The following is a 22947-nucleotide window of genomic DNA, read 5'->3' as shown; positions in this document are numbered from 1 at the left end:
GCCGTCGCCGCTCAAGGCCCTCACAGAGAGCCGCGTGGCACGCCGGGAAATGGAGTCCACAAAGACCTCAGGGCTGCGGCGATGATAAGTCGCGCTGCACCTCGGGAAAGAGAGTCCCGGGCAATAAGTTGGACAACTGCCCAAAACGGACTCTGAAGCACTTTCTGAAGCAGAGTCAGAGTCGCACACTCACTCCATTGCGGCAATCGCGCGTCCCTAGGAGTGCCTCAGAAATGTAGTCTCAGGCAACTCTTATCAGTGAGCTGTATAGGCCCGATGCACTCCGGGAAACGAAGTCCAATCGCTCACTTAATTTATTGGTTGTAGGCCGACTGGCGCCAAGTGCACTCTGGGAAATTGAGTCGGAGCCGGTGGACCCGCCGCTATCGGGCTGTGAGGCAAGCCGGGAAATGTAGTCGTCGCCACGCCCTCACCGCATTGCAGGTATAAAGCTACTTCCAAAGCACGCCGGGAAATGGAGTCCCATGTGATTCCTAAGCCCCAAGTGGATTTTGCAGTTCCGGAGACAGGCTAGGAAATGGAGAGGCAGGGCATTCCTCCACCCTCGTTTGCTAGGCCGCAATCCCTGCTGGGAAATGTAGTCAACACCGAGGCTTCAGGGTAGTTGCTACAGCGAGCCTTGTGTCTTCTGGGAAATGGAGTTCAAGGCGGCCTTACCATTGACTGAGGGGGCGGGGTCTACCGTAATCCTGAAGCATGCTGGGGAATAGTCCAGACCGGATCCCGACCCTTTGTGAGAAAACAGCTGAGGTTTGCTGGAAAGAGCGTGAGCGAAAGGGGAAAGACAGTCGCCTAAGATAGACTGCAAAAAGTTTCAACGCCTCCTTTCCTGACGCCAGGTCCCAAGAAAGAGCCGAAGTCGATTAGGGACTACTGAAAAATGGAGTGCAAACACTCCCAAGTTTCCACAAATCCGGAAGGAAAACCCTCTCCGCCAACGATTTAGGAAACAAAGTTTCCGGTGGATTTTCAAGACAATACAGTCTTCGGATACTGTCTAGCTTTTCCTAACAATGTACGTTGCACCTGGAGGCTGAACTGAAGGTTGAAAGAAATGAAAACACAATTTATTGTGAAGATCCCATTAAGCTCTTTGAATCCTCAGTCTTCCTAAATTACAGGATCCTGGAAGGCCCAAAAGAAGGAAGCCAGCTGCTAGGAGTAGCCTCGCGTTTTGTGCTCGCATTATGTTGCCCCCACTTAGCGATTAATACCCGGAAGGACGGTAGTCCAAAGCGCGCTGGGAAACGGAGTTCGTTTGAGTGAGTGTGTGTGTGTGTATGTGTGTGTGTGTGTGTACAGAGCTCGTGTGAGTGTGTGCTGGGAAATAAGAGTTCATGTGAATGTGTCTATGTGTTCCGGAAGTATTTGTAACTGAAATTAAGTCACCCTCCTCTCCTGTCTCGTGGAATGACGGGAAACGGAGTTCTAGGCTTCACTTTAATCAGATCCTGTGATCACTCTAATTGCCTTGCCCTTTGAAAAAAGTCTTGTCCACGCTGTAGTTGACTGCAGTTCCCAGCGGACACAAACTCCTGGGGCAGGACGGATAGTAACTCTGAAGCCTTTCGTACTACATTAACCAGAAGGCAAAGCACAGTCACACTAACGCTCTCTTCGCAATGAATGCGGCTACATCACCGCACAGTCCAGAGCGGGTGCTTCTGGGAGTTGTAGTAGTTCCTCAGTCAAACAGTTCCTGCTGCCCTCTGACGGCGGCTCGGAGTCCAAAAGCGAAAATCTGAGTCAAGCCCCAAATCCTGGGGAATCCTAACCTGGACCAAGAAGGCTTACAAGGGCAGGAAAACAGGGCGGAATAGCGGCGGTTACTTAACGGCCAGAACCCATGGGACGTGCGGCGTGGGCCGCACGTGTGCAACCGCCAGAGGATATTGGGGTCCTTGGGAGTCTGAGGGAGTCAGTCTGAAGGAATCTTATCCGAATGTCTGTACGAGATGAGAACGTTTGTTGAGGGGTGCTAGAGCGGTTTGTAAGTGGCTACGAGGGACCTCTGGGTGTCTAGAGGTGCTCAGAGGTGTGAAGAGGTAAAATGGTCTTCCTGGAGAGGAGTAAAGTCAGAAAGGACTTGAGGTGTCTGTAAAAGGTCTGTGGGAGACTCTGAGAAACTGATGGTATCTCTGAGGGACCTGAAGAAGTGAGCGATGGTTGAGAAGCCTAAGAAAGGAATTTCTGGGGACTGAGGGAGTGCTGGGGATTATAGGTAAGGAGAGGGTCTCTGACGATATGAATTAATTGATGAAAGTGTCTTGAGCTTTTACTTGGTATCAGAGATCCTGGAGGATGTGGAAGGGAGCAAGGGTATGACCTTGCAGAAACTGAATAGATTTAGATGGACCACTTTAAAGATGAGAGGAGCTGCTGGAGTTTTCAAGACCAGAGGCCACGTGTGACGTCCCACTTAGCCAGAATTTGGGGCAAGAAATCTGGCTGGGCTGTGGTCTGACCTGGAGAGGGGTTCTGGAGCTGAGCGCCTTTGACTCCATGTTAGATCCGGTTTAGAGGTGCTTTGAAGGCACTAGAATCAGGTGCTGAGATTACTAGTCAGGGTCCTCCCTCCTACCTCAGTAATGACATCCCCATCTCTCCATCACACCACCACCAACTTAGCTGCATCTATGTTGCCAGGAGACATGCCTCATCCCTACTTCCAGAAATAGCCCAGTGGCCCCCACCCCAAGGGAGTGACTTACATCACCCAGGAGAGGGAGCAGTTGCCTGCAGGCCTCCACAGGAGCCTCACAGTACCCCAGCCCTGGATCCTTTCTTCACTGCCAACGGGCATCATCAGGGACCACCCACCTGGGGCTGGCTTGAAATGAGGATGAAATGAGAGTGGGTAGGAGTTTCTAGTTCCTTCCCCCAGAGTTGCACAGGGTGGGGTTTCATGGTGAAGCCATGCAGGCCCAGAGCCCTCAATTTTCTTAGCAGCTGTGTGGCCTTTGGAAAACTTTCCCTCTCTAGGCCTCAGGCACCTCACCTGCATTGGATGGGTTGTGCTGTCTAAAAGCACCTCCAGCTTGGATACCTCCTCCTGATTCATCTCTGATTCAAGCTCTCCAACTTGGGCTTCCGGCTTTATGACCTCTCCTATCAGATCTTAGGAACTTGAGATCCTGGTCTAGATCCAACTATCTTGACTTTAGGAGAATTGATTTGTTGAAAGAACATGTATTTCAGAGACAGACTTCATTAAAGTCCCAGCTGGGCTTAAGGCCTTAGGCAAGTCATTTAAGTAAGCCACCAGCTCCCACCTTGGAGATAAAGAACTCCAGCTCCTAAGTACCTGGCACACAGTAGGTGAACTGCAACTTCGATTAAGCCAGTCTCTTCTTAATTTACTAGTGGAGTGCTCCCATGGGTTGATGAGAAGATCACTAAAGTGCCTTGAAAGATCTACATTGCAAGACACTGCAACTCATAAGCACCTCTAAGAGGAGCTGACGTGAGGACACCAAAGGTAGTGCAGAAGGAGCGCCAGGCCTTCACCAGAGCCTGGAGGGATGAACAGTAATTCACAAAGAGAGGCATTGCAGGCAGAACAAGGGCCATGGCCTGGCACTGAAGAGCTGAAAAGTGCTCCCAGGAAGAGTGGATCCCCACGAGAGAGGGCAGTCAGAGGGCCAGAGAATGCCCAAGCCCTTCACCACCAGACCCAGAGGTTTAGTGCCCCCCCGAGGCCAGGAGTTCATTTTCCAGGACTGGACTTAACCCATTCAGATGGGGTTAGGCCCTCTGGCCATGGATCCACTCAGGGCCAAGGATGTGGCCCTGAGGTGGCTGCATGCAACACTCAATCACTGCATCCAAAGGTCCAAAGTTTTTATTGTTTTGAATACATTCTCCAGCAGCCCCCGACTTCCCTCCCCACCCACCCTCCATCCCCAATACAGAATAAGGCTTGACCACAGACCCCCACCCCAGGGGCCCCAGCTGGGAGGCAGAGGGGGCTTCCAGTTTGGTTTCAGGGCACCCCCTTCCCCACCCGCCTGCCTATGGGGCAAGTCCTAGGAGCAGCTCGGGGGTGAAGGGGTTGGACTGGCACTGGGGTGGGGACCAGGAGAGGGATAGCAGGCACTTGTAGAGATTTGTGGCCTATGGGCGGCACCCCTCACCCTCCTCCGCCCCCAACACCCCCCCCAACACGGAATTTTTGGTTCATCATAAAATGTCCCTCCCTCTGCTGCAACCCTGTGGGGCTATGAGAAACCCAGGCACTCACGGCCCCTGGAGGGGCGGGGAAGGCAGGGTTGGGGCTGAGGACAGCCGGGGACGGTCAGGGAAAGCGGTACAGGAGGCAGAGAACAGGGAGGGAGACAGGCTTTACTTCCTAAACGATTGTAATAAAAAAAGTTCCTGGGCTTTGAGGCCGGAGCCTCAGTTCAAATATAAATTCCCCAGAATGGAGGTGGCCCCCTTAACTCCCCCCTCCCTCCCACCCCCACCACTTTGCCCGGAGCTTAGAAACCCACAGGGACAGGGGATGGCCCCACCCCTGGGCACCCACCCACCCTCACCATTAAAAAAAAAAAAAAAAATTAAAAGTTTTATACAAAACATGGGGGACAGGAAAGAGGAGGAGGCAGAGTGAGACTAAAAAGCTGCCCTCGCCTCCAGGGAATTGGGGGGGGGGTTAAGGCAGCAAAAGAGGCATGGGGGGTGGGGGGAATGGGGGTCCCCTGCCCACAGCCCTCAGGAATCTCGATGCTCCAGAGAGAGCTGGGCTGTAGCGTGCTGGAGGTCAGAACTCACCCGCCTTGGGGTGAGGGGCCCCCCAGCCTCCCCAGGCCCCTCCCCACGCACCTTCTTGTCCTCACCCTCATCCTCAAGGCCCCCAGCAGGGCCCCCACCCCCTTCGAGGCGACAGTCTTCACTCCAGCGGCGTTTAAAGCGCAGCTTGAGAGGCATGCACTGGGCGACCCCGGGCGCCTCGCCCGGGTCGGGCTTTGGGGGTGCAGGCGGCACACGAGGCGTCTTGAACACCTCCCCGTCTTCTTCGTCCTCGTCGCTGATGTCAGTCACCTCCACCTCCTCCGACTCGCCTTCGGAGATCGGTTCCACCTTGATCTGCGGTGGCGGTGGTGGCGGGGCCAACGCCCCGGCACCCTCGGCCAGCCCGCCTGCACCGCTGAGGGCCAGGCCGCCACCCTTGTCAGCGCCCGCCGGGGCCTTCTCCCCAGCAGCCCGCTGCCGGCGTCCCAGGGGGGGCGGCTGGAGCTTAAACTTGAATGGAGAGGAGGAAGAGGAGGACGAGGCCGAGGAGGGGACCGGTGGGGTCTCGGGGGCCATGGGCGGCAGCGGGCACTTGTCGGGGCGCTGGGGCTGTGGCACCACCAGCCCGGGGTAGTGCAGGAAGGCGCGGGGGCTGAGGTGGTAGTTGTAGACGCTTTGGGTGTGGGCCTGCAGGTACCGTTTCATGTCCTCGGGGCTGAAGGAGAAGTGGGAGCCTCCCCCAGAGCCGCTGGGGCCCCCGCCACCACCGGGGTACATGGGGCTCAGCGTGGGGGACGGGGTGTAGGCCAGGTGGGTCGGGGTCATGGGCAGAGCCGGGGAGAGCTGCGGGGGCAGCAGGGAGCCAGGCCCGGCTAGAGGAGACACGGGGAAAGGGCTGAGGGGCTCAGGGCCACCCCGGGGCCGGGGGTAGACACGGAAGACACCAGGGTCATGGGGCAGGCGGGCCAGCGGGGGCCCACGGAAGGCACCCAGCTCCGGGGGCCCAGGCGGTCGGGCCCGGGGGTCCTCTCCCAGGGGCTCTTCGAGCTCTGACGTGCCATCGCTACAGTCACTGACCGAGCCCCGGCCCAGGCGCCGGGCCACCACGGCCGAGAAGAGGGATGACGATGAAGAAGAGCAGGCCGGCGGTGAGCGGGGGTCCTCGGTGGGAGACAGCACCTCGGAGGGTGTCGAGGGAGGAAAGCGGAAGTGGCTGCCGCCTGTCGGCACTGGCGGGGCACTCTGGGGCACCGCACCCCCTGACGGGAGAGGGAAGACGTGATGTCAAGGTCCCCCCTCCCCCGCCCCCCACCATTCCGCCTCGCCTGGACATTCGAGTAGACCCTGCTCTCCCTCTGAGGCCGTACCCACCAGCCCTGGTACTCACCAGCCAAGCCCACGTCGATGAAAGGGTAATTAACCAGCACCAGTTTGTTGAAGTTGAACTTGTAGGTGAACCGTTTCCCCTTGGTCTTGTGCAGAATGCGTTTGTTGTAGTAATAGCTGGGGGTGCAGAAACACCTTTCACCGGAGGGTCAGTCACAGGGGACCCGAATCTAGAACCCAAACCTTGACCCATATTAGTGCTGCTCGCAAAGGGTGACTGAGAACGTGGGCCACACGAGAGGAATCAAGGTCCAGAGGGTGGGGGACCAGTTCTCCCCTTAGTTCTGGGGCCAGACTACAGGCCACATCCATGACCACGTTCTCGCCTCAGTATGACACGTGGGCTCAGAGGGGTGAGAACTTGGCCTGAGGTCACACAGCCACCATGTGGCACAGCCAGAAGTCAAACCCAATGTCTACCCCCACGGGCCAGGGGGCTCCCAACCGGTGTGTGTGGGGGGCTGTCCACGTCTGACCCGGGGCCTCTGCCCTCCTCACCGCAGAGCCCGGCTCAGCTTGTCATAGTTCATCTGGGGCTTGCACTTGCGGACCCCCCAGAGCCGAGCCACCTCGTCAGGGTCCTTGATGACGAACTCCCCGTAGTCCCCCTGCCAGGCGATGACACCCTGGTATTCCTCTTTCCGCAGCAGCTCCAGGATAAAGTGCCACAGCTGGATCTGCCTGGAGCCGGGGGACGACTCCGGCTTGTAGGCCCAATCCGGGAAGGCAAAGCCTGGAGACAGGAGGCAGGGGACCTGCCCTGGGTCAGGGCGCCAAGTCCGGGGCCCTGGGGCCCATCCCAGGGTCCACCTCCTAGCCCCGCCCTTACCATGGGGAAACCCGTCTCCCCTCTGCCAAGCCAAGACCTGGTTAGAGGGAGACAGTGTGTCTGTGTGTGTGAGGGGGGCTAGACAGGAGCTGGGGGGAGGGGAAGCCGGAGCCTGCTCCAGCGACACCGGGAGAAACAGGAAACCGTCGGCGGCGGGTCCCGGGGCCAGTGCCAGGGGGCCAGGCACCAAGCCAGGCCGGCGGGCAGGGCTGCCAGTGGGGGAGGGGCAGGAAGGGGCACACGTGGCCAGACGGGTTGGGGCTAGCCACCCCCAGCCCACCCTCACTCCCATTCAGGGTTAGTCATTACCACGCCCCTACCCCCCCAAACTTCTCTGTTCCCCTCCTAGAAACATACACTGTCTCCCTCCCAAGACCTACCGGAGCCCTTACTCCCACCCTAGGCCCCCAAGAGAAGGTTTTTTTTTTTTTTTTCTTAAAAGGACCAGGAGGGGTGGGGTGGCTGGTTGACGATGAGGTCAGCGCTTGCACACACAGAGGCTTCTGTCTTCCCTGGAGAGTGAAACCCAGACTGTCTGAGAGAGCGCCCCCCCATCAAGCCAGGGACCCTCTGTGCTACACTGCCCTACCCAGACCCGGGCACATGGACCCAACCTGGCTGGAAGGCCTCAACACTGAACAGGCATTGCTTGCTGCAACCCGTTCCCCCTTCTGCCTTCTCATCTTCAGCTTCTTCCCTGCCCACCTACCTACCCGCCCCCAGCATTAACCTTGGGTAGAGGTTGGTGGTGGGCTGGTTGGTCCCTAGAGGGGGTGGGCAGCCTGAGGGGGGGAGTTCGGGGGGCTGCGGTTGTTGTCATTTCCCAAACCCCCGGGTAATCAGGGGCCATCAATAATTCAGCACAAGGCAGCCGGTAATGGAGGGGTGGGAGGAGGGAAAAGGGAGGAAGAGAAGAAGGGGGGGAGGCAGGACAGGAGCCCTGGTGCCACTAGAGGGAGAAGGCCAAGGTGGACAGCTAAGGATGGGCGGGTCCCAAGTCCCAGTCAGGCTGCAAGGGTCAGCCTTCTTCCCATGGCCCTGGCTCAAGCTGAAGCAGGTACCAACCCAAACTGAGGCAACATGGAACCTCCCTGAAAGCCCCCCCCCCAAGTCTGGAATCCAACAGGGAGCCTTCCCCATGGGGACGCCGGGGATCAGCAGCTCCTGGTCCCAAAGGGACCACTCCCTCTAAATCAGAGCTGACTCTAATCCCTGATCCCTGGCCTTGGGCAGACTGGGATGGCCAGCATTCCCCACCTGGTCCCTGCCCCATTCAGAAATCCCAGCCTCCAGTCAGTCCCTCAGGGCTCCAGGGATATGACCATATGACCTCAGCTGGTCACAGACCCAGGGTCCTGTACCAGCAGTTCCTGCTCCATTCACAAGTGACAGCCCCTGACAGCACCTTCCACGGACCCCAACATCCACAGCCCCATCCCTCTCTTGGGAATCCAGGTGTTCACCCCTTGATCCTCACCCTGCTAGAGAACCAGGTCCAACAGTCTTGTTCAGGGCCCAGAGGCTCTTGGGAATGCAAGAGACCGCCCGCTTCATGTACCCGCCAACCTTCTCCAAAAAACTCCTGTCTCCCTTCATGGCACCAAGCTTCACGCTCCCACCCCCACCAACAAGCCCCAATTTGGCTCTTGGACTCGGGGTGGGGGCCGAAGCCCCTGAGACATCAGTCTAGGGTTGGGAGGGTGTACTGATTTTCACCCTCCCCCCAAAATTAAAGCCACCCTTCCCAGCCCACCCGCCCCAGCCTCCTTGTCCCGGTAACCAGGCAACGTGTGTGCAGCGACAGTCCTGGGAGCGGGGGAGCAGGAGGCTAAAAATAAACTTTGCAGAAGAGAAGGAGTGAGAGAGACTACATGCAACACAAAGGGAACTCAGAAGGGAGGTGGGGGGCTCTGGAAAGGCCTCAAGCTGCATTTCGGGGGCTGACCCAGGCCCCCTTAGTTAAGCCCCCTCCCTGAACAACCTTGCTCCGGGGCCAGGACCCTGGCTCCCACTCATGGCAGGGACCCTCCCCATTCCCAGGCCAACCCCAAAGCCAGCTTTCCTCATCGGACACAGCATACATGAGGGCCTGTTCCCAGCTTTGGGGGGAGAAGGAAGATGGGGGGTGACGTCAGGGTGTCTCAATGGGGCTCTGTTCCCCAGGCTTTGGAGCCAGGAGCCAGGCACGGGCAAGGGGAGCATGTGTGAGTGTGTGTTGTGTATGAGTCCACGTGCTTAAAACAGGGAACCACCCGGCCTACACCAAGAAAGCCTGGGGATGCTGGACCTCTGGAGCACGGGGGGGACAGTGAGGCAGAGACAGAGCAGCTGACAGAGAGAAGAACTGAGGACATTGCCAGACAGGGTGGAGAAGAGGCAGCAGACAGGAAGGGCTGGGATGGCGGGGTCCCAGAAGACACACCTGGATCCCACACAGGCAGGGTAGGGAATCTCCCAGACAGACTATGGAAACCTGGGGCGGAGGGGGGTGGGGTGCGGGGGTGCAGAATTCTCGGGCACCCCTCAAATTCACCTTAACTGCCCAAACTTTTTTCAAAAGGGCTATGGGGGTCGGAAGGGAGGGGCAGTGGTAGAGGAAGAACACGCCGGCCTCCTGGGGGGCCCCACCACCTCCCCCACTCCAGGCAGCCCTCGGTGGCGCCAGGGCCGGGAAGAAAACAGGAAGTGGGAAACAGCCGCGGCAGAGGAGAGTGGGGCCGGGATAGAGGATCGGATGGAGGGGCGCGCAGCGGCCAGCCAGGAGGCAGATGGACCCATGGACCCATCGGGAGGCCAGAAAAGGCTCCCGCCCCTTCCCCCAGCCAGAGAACCCACACACGGCGCGGCCCCAAGACTGGGATGGGGGAGCGGCCCAGCCGGTCCCACCAGGAGAAGGCCCATAGCAGGGATCGAAGACGAGGCGGGGTTGTCTGGGTCCCTCGGCCCCCTTCTCCGGCGAGGGGAGTCTCCGGCTGCCTCCGAGGCGCAGCGGCCTTGGAGCCTTTAGGAGCCAGAGAGTATGTGGGACGCACGTGACTGACCCTACAGCACTCCGAGCCCCTGCCCACACCCAGCCCCCTCCTCGGCCCCCGATCCCCAGGCGCCGGAGCCCGGCTCGGAGCCCTTTAAGAGCCGCCCCCACCCGCCCAGCGAGGGGGGGCGGGGTGGGTGGGCCGGTCGGGGCACACACCCGCACACAGGAGCCGTAGCCGCGGCCGCCGCCGGGGGAAGGAAACAAGTTTGAACAGCGGCGCCCGGCCCCCTTCCCCCTCCCCCGTCCCCGCCCCGGGCCGGATTCCGACGGGGTAGACGGGCAGGGGGCGGCTGGGACCCCTCCCCCAGCGCGCCCAGGCGCAAAGTCCAGCCTGAGAGAGCCCGGGGGCGGCGGGGGAGGGGAAGGGGGAAAGTCCGAGAGGGAGGGGGGGTTAATCCTGCTGCCCCCCGCCCGCCGACCGAGGGGGGGGAGGGGAACCTTGGTTCCCTTAAGGAGGAGCAAGTTGGCGGGGAAGAGGGGGGCGGAGGGAAGAGACGGCCGGTTGAAAGAGAAGAGCTGGATGAGGGAGGAGGAACGAGGGGGGGAGCCTCCGCGTCCCCCCCACCTTCCCCACCCTCCTCAACCCCAGGTCCCCGGCGGCGAGGGAGGAGGGTTCCCAGGTTTCTCCGGAGCGACCTTAAAGCCGCGCGTTCTAAGGTCGGAAACAAAAAGTTCCTTTTTCGAACGTTCGGGCTGCGCTTTGGAACTTTGCGACTCGGCGCGGGCGGGGGAGCGAGGAGCCGGCGGAGACGGGCGGGGGAGGGGCGGCGCAGCCCGGACCCCGACTCCCGGGCTCCCCACTCACGCCCTCCTCCTAGAGGCCATCCCGTATCCCCCTCTAAGCCGGTGCGGGGCACGCATCGCGGTGAAGGTCACGGGCCGGACCGTGCAGCGCGGAACCGGGAATAGCGGGCCCTGTGGACAGCGCCCCCCCACACACACACCCCGCACACGTCCCGGCCCCCAGAGTGCAACGTGACAGAGCGGCTGGGAGGAACCCAGCCACCCCCGTGATCCCGGGTGTCAGGGAGAGCCCAGGTTTTGGGGTCCAGGCAAGGAAAGAACCAGGACTCGCAGCACCCAACCACTGCGCCCAGAACCAGGAATTGGGGGCTCGGTGCACACCCCCGCTCGCACCGCAAGAAGCAACAGGTCTCGAGTGCTTGGGGGGTCCCCCGCAACTGGGGAACACTCGGGCTCCCCCAGAACCCTTCAGCCCCCCCAAAGTTTCTCCGCCTGGTTTCCCGGGGCAACAAGTCTCCCCCACACGTGCTGCCCCCGCCCCCACCTGTGTCCGCCGGGGTCTTCATGCTGGGGGGCCCGGGGCGAGGCGCCCCGACTCCGGGCCGCAGCTCCCGGCGCCCGCGCTGCCCCGTCCCGTCCCGAGCACGTCGGGCCGCCCTCGCCGATTCACCCGGCCTCGCCTCTCAGAGCCTCTCCCCTCCCCGCCGCCGCCTCCCGGGTTAATATCGCACTCCGGGGCCGGGACGCCCACGCCCCCCGGCCGGCGACGTCACCGCCGCGTCGCCATGGAGACACTGTGCCCGCCCCCTCCCCGCGCACTCACACAGACACACACAGGCACACATACATACACACGCGCGCGCGCGCGCGCGCACACACACACACACACACACACACACACACACACTCGCCGGCGCGCTGCCACTGAGGACCGGCCGGCACTAGGCTTAAAGGGGCCGCGTGACGGGGGAGGAGAGAAGGAGGGGCTGGGATAGGATGGGGTCCTGGGGGTCATGACCTTTCTCTGAGGCTCCAAGTCTGAAGATAACTTTAAGTCCTCAGGATCCGCGACTTGCCGCCCCTCCTCCTCCTCTCCTTCCCACTTCGGGGTCCACATTTTCTTTGGAAGCCTGTAAGAGGGTTTGGGGGATACCTTATGATGAGTGTCAGAAACTTCTGTGAGGAGTATGGACCTTTTCGAAAGAGGCAGAACTTTCTCTGCAGGAGCTGGAGGGGGGGGGTGGGGGTTGGGTCAAGACCTCGGAGGATGATCCAGACCACAGCATTTCCCAGGCTGGCCTTACCATGCGCCGCCCCCCCCCCCAACCCTGAGCCTGACTCGGGGCAGCTGTCCAGGGGTGGGGTGGAATGGGTGGGAAGCATTTCCCAGCGTCGGAAATGGGGAGGCGGCTGCCTCCTCCGCTCCTCCAGGGATAGGGTCTTGGCCTTCCAGATAGCCCCAGTCCCATCTGGGGAGGAAGTGACCAGAGAGAAAGCACGCAAGAGCCGCCCCCCCATCCGCAGACTGCAGCTGTCTTGGGAACACGGCCGGCGCCGGAGGTACCCCCACTTCCACCTCCAGGGCAGGGGGGTTCCGGGGGCGGAGCCAGGATGCGAGGGGGTGACCAAAGCCTGAACAAATGTGCTCCCGAGGGACACTAGGGGGTCGCCAGGAGAGAGGAAGGCAGGGCTTAAGGATGAAGGCCAGTGCGTAGGGATGTGTTAAGTCTCTTCTCTGCAGCTGGGAGGAATGGATGGAGCCTGAGGCTTTGGGAAACAGGAAATCAGCAATGATCAGATGGCCAACAGTAGAGGGCAAATAGCAGTTATATTCACAGGCTGATCCTGGAAACAATCTCAGAAAAGACTCTGAGGTACCAAAGGAGAGGAAAGGGGGGTGGGGAGGAGATGCTCAGAGAGAGTGAAACCAGGAAGATAGGGAGAAGTGAACAGGCCACAGAGAAGAAAGGCCTGAAGGGTTAGGCTCTGGGTGCTTAGGGCTTCAAGCCCACCCTCCTTTGGTGTGTTCCTAGAGGCCTTAGGGCAGTCCCTAAGCAGTGCCTCAGAAGAAGTCTCATGCCTCTTCCTCGGGGAGACCAGGGCCTCCCAGGAAGCAGCTCCCCCTTGGGGAATTATGTAACCTTGCCTACGGACAGTGCAGCTCCCCCACGGATATTGTAACCCTCTGGGAGCAGTGTGGTCCAGCAATAATAACCATCATCACTGTTATCATAACAGCTCCCGAACTGCTAGCGCTCACGATGTGCCCGGCGCTGGGCCAAGCGTTGTCGGGACAGCTTCTCACTGAAGCCTCACAAAACCCCAAAGAAGGGAATTCCTATTGTTAGCCCCATTTACAGATTAATAAAGCAAGGCTCAGAAACTGTCAGAGCCAGGATTCAAATCCAATCTATCCAATTCAAAACCACCACCCTTAACCAGTATAGTTTATTATGTCTTTTACTGCCCCACCCCTCAAAAAAAGATGATGCCAAGTTTAAAAGATAATGGATCCATACTACAGCCTCAGAGACCTCTCTACTCCCATCAGAAGACGGAGACCAGGGTGGCAACCCAAACTGCTATTTCCTGTATGTGAGTGAGATTGTATAGAGCAAGTGAATTGATCTTTTTAAACCTCAGCTTCATCATGTGTAAAATGGGGATATTAATGATTAGGTTGTTATGAGAAATCAGAGATTTGAGATAAGTAGGCAATAAATACTCGTGATTATTAGCAGAAGTGAGCGGCATAACCTGTGGACAATGTAAGCCTAGAGATTCCAACTGTAGGCAGCAAACACACAAGCATGGACAGTGAAATTGCCTGTTAATGGCAGACTTCTACCCTGACTCAGCTGGATAATTCAATCCCACAGTTTCTGTGAAACAGTCATGGATTGGTGGGCGTGCCTCAGGGGAGACTTTCAACCATCCACAGAGAATGGGAACCGTTGGTGAAAATGACATGTCCTCAGATATTATAACATGACTGTACCATGGAAATGTGGACTGTGTTGGACAGTTCAGTTGCCTTGTGAACACTGGAAACCACCCCCAGGAACGGTGAACCCCACAATTACTGTGTGAAACACCCAGAGGTTGTGAACTTGTGATGAGAACTCTCACCGCTGGTCAATCCTTGAAGACATACTATGCAACCAAGACCATGTGAACTCCAGTGGGCAAGGATCCAACACCCCCCCCCACTCTCCCCAGAAAGCCTTCACAAATGCCCCTGAGGCTAGTAAAAAGCACAGCCTCTCCCAGATCTCAGAGGTGCCTGGGATGAACAGTATAACACTCCGTGGAGAAAACACCTCTGTCTGGACAGTGAGGAGACCCCCCGACTCCCATGGCCCTAGTAGTTCTTGTTCCAGTTTACTGTCCTGACACAGATAAAACAGTTACCCTATTGTTGTCAGGCAAAGGCATGGACAGAACCTACAGAACCTACGCCTACAGAAGTCACAACTCTTCACAGAGTCACGCCTAGAAAGGAGACTGTGTGGACAATAAAAATCATAAACATCGCCAGCCCATCACCCCTATGAACAGTGATGAACCACTACTACCCTAAGAACATTGCCATTCCCTTAGAAATAGCGGGACCCACCCACACTGTTCAGAGCAACGGTCCCCAACCCTTTTGGCATCAGGGATGGGTTTCATGGAAGACAATTTTTTCCATGGATGGGGGAGAAGGAGGTGGTTTCTGAATGATTAAAGCGCATTACATTTATTGGGCACTTTTTTCTGTGATTATTACATCAGCTCCTAGATCATCAGGCATTAGATCCCTGAGGTAGGAGACCCCTGATTTAGAGACTGAAGCCACCTAAACTGTGTAACCATTGCCAAACAGAAAATGTAACCCCATTAGATTATCACCCTTGCTGGTCTCTCTGATTTGAAATGCTGAAGGATTCGAGGACTCAGTCCTAGGTCCTCTTCTCTTCTCCATCTACACACATTCCTTTGACAACTCCACCAGGCCCATGATTTTATACACCAAATACTATGCTGATTACACCCAAATTTCTGTCTCCATCTCAGGACTCTACCCCAAACTCCAATCTCACACATTGAACCACCTCACTGGTATCTCCATTTAGATTTCTCAAGTAAAAAAGGTCTCTTAGAGCTCTCCCAAAGTGACCTCACCCCCAATCTTCCCCATCTCTGGAAATTGCAGCACCATTTTCCTGGTTGCACAGGTAGAATACCTTGGAGTCATCCTTGACTCCTTTCTCTTCTCTGACATCCAGTTTGAAGGGAACTCCTCCCATCAGGTCTTCCTTCAGCTTTTTCAGACTCAGTCACCCTCCCCACACACACATCCCCCACCACCACCCTGGTCTGATGACTCCTCACTGGACTCCTTGCTGCCTTGTCCCCATAGTCTGTGCTCCACTGGCAGGTAGAAGTGCTCCAGTCAACCAAATGACATCCCTTCTCTGCCCCAAACCCTCCATCAGCCCCTCCACTCCCTGGGAGGCTTTAACAACTCCTTGCCTGCAATGCCCTTTTTCCCTCCTGACCTCACTTCCCACCTTCCCCACTTCATTTTTCCTCCAAGTGCATTCCAGCCTCTTTGCTATTTCTTGAATTTGCCAGGCGTATTCCTCCCTCAGGGCTTTTGCCCATGCTATTCTATCTGCCTTGAAGGCTTTTCCACCAGAAGTCTGCATAGCTCTGTCCCTCATTCCCTTTAGGTTTCTGCGCCAAAACCACCTTCTCAAGAGTTTGGTCCAGTGTTTAGGACTCTGAGCTTTTACTGCTGAGGGTGAGTCAGGGATCTAAGATCCTGCAAGTCACGCAGCATGGCCAAAAATTTTAAAATAAAACTAAAAATATTAAAAAACACACACCATCTTCCCAATACTATGCCTGACCACTATGTAGATATATAACTATCTGTGTGTGTGCACTCAGTTGTGTCCGATTCTGCGACCCCATGGATTGTGGCCCACGAAGCTCCTCTGTCCATGGGATTTTTCCAGGCAAAAGTTGCCTGGAAACTGAAGTGTGTTGCCACTTCCTACTCCAGAGGATCTTCCTGACCCAGGGATTGAATCTGCACCTCTTGCATCTTCTGCTCTAGCAGACAGATTCTTTACCACTAGCGCCACCTGGGAAACCCAGATATATACCTATACTTATGTCTATATACTTTGGCCAGACTGTGTGGCATGCAAGATCTCAGTTCTCCCACAAGGGATTGAACCCACTCCCCCTGCAGTGGAAGCATGGATTCTCAACCACTAGACTGCCAGGGAAGTCCCTGACCACTATTATATTGGAGGCCCCTTCCTAGACCCTATGGGTTCCTTTTATTTTTTTGCTGTGCCATCCAGCATGTGAGATCTTATTTCCCCCACCAGGGATCAACGCCCACCCCCCTGCATGGGAAGCACGAAGTCTTAAGCCAGTGCCTAGACCAGGGTCTGTCATAGAGCTGTTGTTCAGTCGCCAAGTCATGTCCAACTCTTTTTGACCTCATAGACTAGCAGGTCAGGCTCCTCTGTCATCTACTGTGTCCTGGAGTTTGCTTAAATTCATGTCCATTGAGTTGGTGATGCTGTCTAACCATCTCATCCTCTGTCGTCCCCTTCTCCTCCTGCCTTCAGTCTTTCCCAGCATCAGGGTCTTTTCCAATCAGTCAGCTCTTCGCATCACCTGGCCAAAGTGTTAGCTCTCCAGCTTCAGCATCAGTCCTTCCAATGAATATTCAGAATTGATTTCCTTTAGAATGGACTGGTTGGATCTCCTTGCAGTCCAAGGGACTCTCAACAGTCTCCTCCAACACCACAATTCAAAAGCATCAAATCTTCGGCGCTCAGCCTTCTTTATGATCCAACTCTCACATGTATACATGACTATTGGAAAAATCATAGCTTTAACTGTACAGACCTTTGTCGGCAAAGTGATGTCTCTGCTTTTTAATACACTGTCTTGGCTTGTCATAGCTTTCCTTCTGAGGAGTAAGCGTCTGTTAATTTCATGGCTGTGGTCACCGTTAAAGAGTAGGCTGTAGCCATAGATAGCGTAGGCTGTAGTCATAGAGTAGGCTGGTAATATGTACTTGCTGAAGTGAACTGAGTCTGAAAACAGCTGGGATAAGGTGACAGTCAGAACCCATACAGAGTGTCTGTGACGGATGTAAAGCCCATATACAGTACGATTGCATGGACAGTGTAGAGCCCCAATAAACATTGTAATTCTCAAAAACAGTATGAACTTCAGTTTAAACAGCATGGCCCTTTTTAGCCTTGTCCAGATATGCTCACCTTCATAAAGTGATCCGAGCTCCATTTGAACAGCTCCATTCAAACTTTGTAAACCGGCTGGACCCATATAGCAGGGCAACCCACATAAATACTATAAACCCCACGGAGGTAGTGTAACCCTCATAAACAGTATGAGCCCCGTACAGATGGTGAGAAAACAAATAAATAGCAAATAAATACGGATGGTGTTCTCCGGACAAATGACTTGTTCCCTCTTCAGTGTGCGCTGCCACAGAGGCAGCATCACCTGCTTAACATGGTGTAAATGCCTCCAGCGCTAGGGTCAGTTCCCACCCTGGGGTAAACCTCACATGTATGGTGCAGGTAAGCATGTAAACAGGGTCACCTCAAGCAGCAGCAGGAGTCTTCATGTGAACAGCGTGGCCCCATAGTATGGCCTCAGGCAGGGTAACCTACCACGTGTCCCCATGTGGACACTGCCACAGCTCAGGCGAACCACTCTGTGGACAGTGTAGCCTCAACCCTGGTGGCTCAGCTGGTCAAGAATGTGCCTGCAGTGCAGGAGACGCTGGTTCCATCCCTGGGTTGGGAAGATGCCCTGGAGAAGGGAATGGCTGCCCGTTCCAGTATTCTTGCCTGGAAAATCGCAAGGACAGAGGAGCCCGGTGGGGAGCCCATGGGGTGGCAAAGAGTCAGACGTGACTGAGTGACTAACACACAGCCAACAGGTGCAATATCACTGCAGGTTTTTAGAACATATTTTTGTATCTGGCTCTGCGGGGTCTTAGTTGTAGCCTGTGGAATTTTTGATCTTCGTTGAGGTATGTGAGATCTTTAGTTGCAGCATACAGGATCTACTTCCCTGGCCAGGGACTGAATATGGTCCCCTGCACTGGGAACACCAAAATCTTAGCCACTGAACCACCAGGGAAGTCCCGTCACTGTCAGTCTCACCAAGTCATGGATAATGTAACCCTCTCCCACAGACAGGTGGAAACTGCCTATTCCATTCAAACCCTCTGGGCTCAAATAGAGGTGGTCGAATACATCTGGCAAATAAGATATAAGACATATGGATAGAGTGGGGCTTCCACAAAAGCTGTTAAAAGACTCAGTGTCAACCCCCTACATCCTATATCCCTGCTTGGAACTTGGAGCCAACAGCAAGAGCTTCAGCAGCCACTGAGGTAGAAGAACTAAGTGTGACTGAAAAGACAGCCTAATGTGATTCAATCTCTTCAGAGGAAAGAGAAAAACACCTGTTTTGTTTAAGCCACTGTTGTTTGGATTTCTATTGCTTGTGTCTGGACTTAAATCTAACTGATAATAGTTCTTTTAAAAAATTCAATAAAGTTGAAAGACTATTAACATTTTAAAACCCCTCTGGGCTTTTGTAATTTTCATGTGTGTGCGCATGTGCTCAGTTGCTCAGTCGTTTCTGACTCTTTGTGACCCCGATGGACTATAGCCACCAGGTTTATCTGTCCATGGGGTTCTCCAGGCAAGGATATTGGAGTTGCCATTTCCTCTTCCAGGGGATCTTCCCAACATAGGGATCGAACCCATGTCTCTTGCATCTCCTGCATTGGCAGGTGGATTCTTTATACCTGCACCCCCTTGGAAACCCGTGTAATTTTCATACAACTTCACATATCCTCCCAAGCCTGAAAGCCTTAACTCTCCAATGAAATTTACCCAACTCTCCTTCAACACAAGGTGTTATGACTTGTGTTAACAGTATGACTCCCTAAGGTGTGGTGTAACCCATCACCGAGAATAGGCCTTAAATAAAGGCCAAGAAATGATGAATTCTTTTAAAAAATTTATTTGGCTGCACCAGTCTTAGCTGCAGCACGTGGGATCTTTTTTTAGTTGTAGCACGTGAAATGTTTAGGGGCAGGATGCACATGTGGGATCTAGTACCCAGATCAGGGACTGAACCGTGGGCCCCCTACATTGGAAGCATGGAGTCTTAGCCATTGAACCACCAGGGAAGTCCCCCAGTGAATTCCTGAAAAGCAGGGATTCCCAGAGTCTAGTGCAGGACAGAGCACATAAAAATCACTGCTCCCATTTACTGAGCACTTATTATACGCAAAGCCCTAGACTCACCATCTCGTTTCATCCTCAGCTCAACTTAATGAGATAGATACTTGAATGATTCCCATTTTTCAGATTAGGAGAGTGAGACTTGAGAGAGGTTCCAGGCCCAAGACTACACAGCTAAAAATCGTTACAAAGGGACCTCAAGCACTAGACTGTAATGCCTCCTGATGGACTGATAAATGTCCCACAGGTACGTTGCACCCTGGAATTCTTTCAGAAAGCACTACCACAGCTCCACAACACGCACAAACTATGGACAAGGTCACCAGTAAGGCTGTGACAACATAAACTCTTCAGGTGGTGATAAGTTCCTTCTGAATAAGACTAATCACCACAGTGGTTAATATGTTTAAAATTAATTTTATTTGGTTGGGCTGGGTCTTCATTGCTGGGCACAGGCTTTCTCCGGTTGCTGTGAGCAGGAGCTACTCTTCCATGTGAGGTACAGGCTTCTCACTGCGGTGGCTTCTCCTGTGGTGGTGCAGCACAGGTCCTAAGCCCGCGGGCTTCAGGAGATGCAGCACATGGCTCAATAACTGTGGCACTCCACAGCCTGCGGAATCTCCCAACATATGAAATCTTCCCGGACCAGGCATTGATTCCACGTCCCCTGCATTGGCAGGTGGATCCTTACCCACTGCACCACCAGGGAAGTCCAATACTTGACATTTCTGAGGATTTACCCTCAAAAGACATGAGGAGACAAAAAAATATTTTGCACATCCTTTTTTAAAAAAAAAATTTATTTATTTGGCTATATCAGGTTTTAGTTTCAGCTTTGCACATCTTAATTCTTTACATTTCCGTAGCAACCTTATCGGAGAAGGCAATGGCACCCCACTCCAGTACCCTTGCCTGGAAAATCCCATGGATGGAGCAGCCTGGTAGGCTGCAGTCCATGGGGTCGCGAAGAGTCGGACACGACTGAGCGACTTCACTTCCACTTTTCACTTTCACACATTGAAGAAGGAAATGGCAACCCACTCCAGTGTTCTGGCCTGGAGAATCCCAGGGACGAGGGAGCCTGGTGGGCTGCCGTCTATGGGGTTGCACAGAGTCGGACACGACTGAAGCGACTTAGCAGCAGCACCAGCAGCAGCAACCTTATGCCATAGGACTGGAAAAAAATTATCCTGTAACAGATGTAGACACTGAGGCACAAGGGGTTCATGACTTGCCCAAGGTCATACAGCTGGGAAGAAGCCCAGCTCGGTTCCACCCTGAGCAACCTGGCTAAGCCTGTGTTATCCCACTTCCTGTAGCACCACTTCCCCCAACTCCACAGGACAGTGGAATTTTGATGAACTGTGTAACTAAGTTAACTACATTTTATGTAATTCTTCCAGGGACATGTGAAATAGGCCTTGGACTGTGTGAATGTCACAGACGGGTCTCCTCTATGCATGGTGTAACCAGAATAAGCAGTGGAGGTTCCTCTGTGGACATTAAAAACACACCACACTCAGAGACAATCTTGAACAGACAGTTGATGTTGTTACGCAGTCGCTGAGTCCTGTCCAGCTCTTTGTGACCCCATGGGCTGTAGCCCACTAAGCTCCTCCGTCCATGGAATTTTCCCAGCAAGAATACTGGAGTGGATTGTCATTTCCTTCCTTCTTTCCAGGGGATCTTCCTGACCCAGGGATGGAATGTTTGTCTCCTGAGAGACAAACACTGGTTCTTCACCACCGAGCCACCTGGGAAGCCTGGGCAGGAGAGAACCCCTGTCACTGTAGCACTGTGCTCCCTAGGCAGGGTGAATTTCTTTGTGGAGACTGCAGATCTCATTGAGTCTAATTCTCCCTCATGCCTGATGCAGACTGATTGTGGAGCGTGAAACGCCATCCCAGTCAATGGAAATCCTCCCCTCCCCAACACCACGTAAGCTCCCATGGGCTATGTGAACTTTGGCCCAATACGCACCTCCCCATGGACAGTATACTTAATCTCTTTCATATCTGTGACAAAGTTAACACAGACAGTGAACATCACTAAGCATGGGGAACCTTCTGTGGCTGCTGTGAACCCCTGTGGGACAGCACGAACGATTTTCCAAGGGTCTACCTAAATGGGCTGTGGGAACTCTCTGATGAGTGTAAGTTTGTTCAGACCCACCCATACTCAGAGATGCAGATGACACCACCCTTATGGCAGAAAGTGAAGAACTAAAGAGCCTCTTAATGAAAGTGAAAGAGGAGAGTGAAAAAGTTGGCTTAAAGCTCAACATTCAGAAAACTAATATCATGGCATCCGGTCCCATCATTTCATGGCAAATAGATGGGGAAACAGTGGAAACAGTGGCTGACTTTATTTTTCTGGGCTCCAAAATCACTGCAGATGATGATTGCAGCCATGAAATTAAAAGACGCTTACTCCTTGGAAGGAGGGTTATGACCAACCTAGACAGCATATTAAAAAGCAGAGACATTACTTTGTCAACAAAGGTCGGTCTACTCACGGCTATCATTTTTCCAGTGGTCATGTATGGATGTGAGAGTTGGACTATAAAGAAAGCTGAGTGCCGAAGAATTGATGCTTTTGAACTGTGGTGTTGGAGAAGACTCTTGAGAGTCCCTTGGACTGCAAGGAAATCCAACCAGTCCATCCTAAAGGAGACCAGTCCTGGGTGTTCATTGGAAGGACTAATGTTGAAGCTGAAACTCCAATACTTTGGCCACCTGATGTGAAGAGTTGACTCATTTGAAAAGACCCTGATGCTGGGAAAGATTTGAGGGCAGGAGGAGAAGGGGACAACAGAGGATGAGATGGTTGAATGCCATCACCAACTCAATGGACATGGGTTTGGGTGCACTCCGGGAGTTGGTGATGGGCAGGGAAGCCTGGCATGCTGCGGTTCATGGCATTGCAAAGAGTCGGACATGACTGAGCGACTAAACTGAACTAATGTCTACCCTATGGGTACAGTATAAACAGCTCTGTAAAACTTCCCTCAACTCAGGGCCCACTCAATATGGGACTACTCAGTATGGGCCCACTCAATATGGAAGTGCAAACTCTCTTTTGGAATGATATTAAAATAGCAGTAATAATATGACGGTATAAGGTAGTATAAGTCATAACATAATATAGTGTGCTCAGTTGCTAAGCTGCCTCCGACTCTTTGCAGCTCCATGGACTGTAGCCCGTCAGGCTCCTCTGTTCATGGGATGTTCCAAGAATACCGGAGTGGGTTGCCATTCCCTTCTCCAGGGCATCTTCCTGACCCAGGGACTGAACTCACATCTCCTGCATTGGCAGGCGGATTCTTTACCACTGAGCCACATGGGAAACCCTGTAATGTAATAGCATAAGAAATAGTGTAAGCTTCTTTCCCAGTGTGAACTTCTTGCAGACAGTGAAATTTGTGCCACTCTCAAGGCAAATCTGTGGACAGTTGATAATGTGAATCTCATGGATAATGTCAATCTCCTTCATATTCAGTGAATCCCATTGGACAACTGATATTTCCTTATAGCTCAAAGTGAACTGACCATGTCACAATATACTCTCTCACTTGTAGTGTGAATGTTACAGGCATACAGCCCTGCAATAGTCTGGGTGCATTTTCTTCACACCTGGTGTGAACCCCGCATCTGGGCAGCAGGAATCTACTACCAACAGGGCATATCCCTCTCCTCCCAACACCAGTGTGACCCCCCCCCCCCACCAGGTGTGAACACCTACAAAGTGTAAGCTCTTCACGGAATGCAGTGTGATGCTCCATGAAGTGCTGTATTTCCCCATCTCAAGCCTTCCTCTCACCCTACGCCCAGGGGGGCTATCAGAAAACTGAGCTGCCCTAAATGTCAAAGTCTTGGGGAAGGTGGCCTGTCCCCAGGGTCACC

The 22947-nt window shown here is 54.4% G+C and overlaps 1 protein-coding gene across 1 annotated transcript; it reads right to left on the bottom strand.

The window, feature by feature from the left end:
• Window positions 1-4606: 4606 nt before the first annotated feature.
• On the bottom strand, window positions 4607-11445 carry ERF (ETS2 repressor factor). Its single transcript, XM_055552753.1, has 4 exons — window positions 11290-11445; window positions 6637-6871; window positions 6140-6255; window positions 4607-6011 (listed from the first exon to the last, which is right to left on the bottom strand). The coding sequence occupies exons 1-4, from the start codon at window positions 11309-11311 to the stop codon at window positions 4732-4734; spliced, it is 1653 nt and encodes a 550-aa protein (XP_055408728.1). The 5' UTR covers window positions 11312-11445; the 3' UTR covers window positions 4607-4731.
• Window positions 11446-22947: the final 11502 nt, after the last annotated feature.

This window comes from Bubalus kerabau, chromosome 17 (assembly GCF_029407905.1).
Source record: "Bubalus kerabau isolate K-KA32 ecotype Philippines breed swamp buffalo chromosome 17, PCC_UOA_SB_1v2, whole genome shotgun sequence".
In the NCBI taxonomy this organism is placed as follows: domain Eukaryota; kingdom Metazoa; phylum Chordata; class Mammalia; order Artiodactyla; family Bovidae; genus Bubalus; species Bubalus kerabau.
This window is presented reverse-complemented; position numbering and strand designations above follow the sequence as displayed.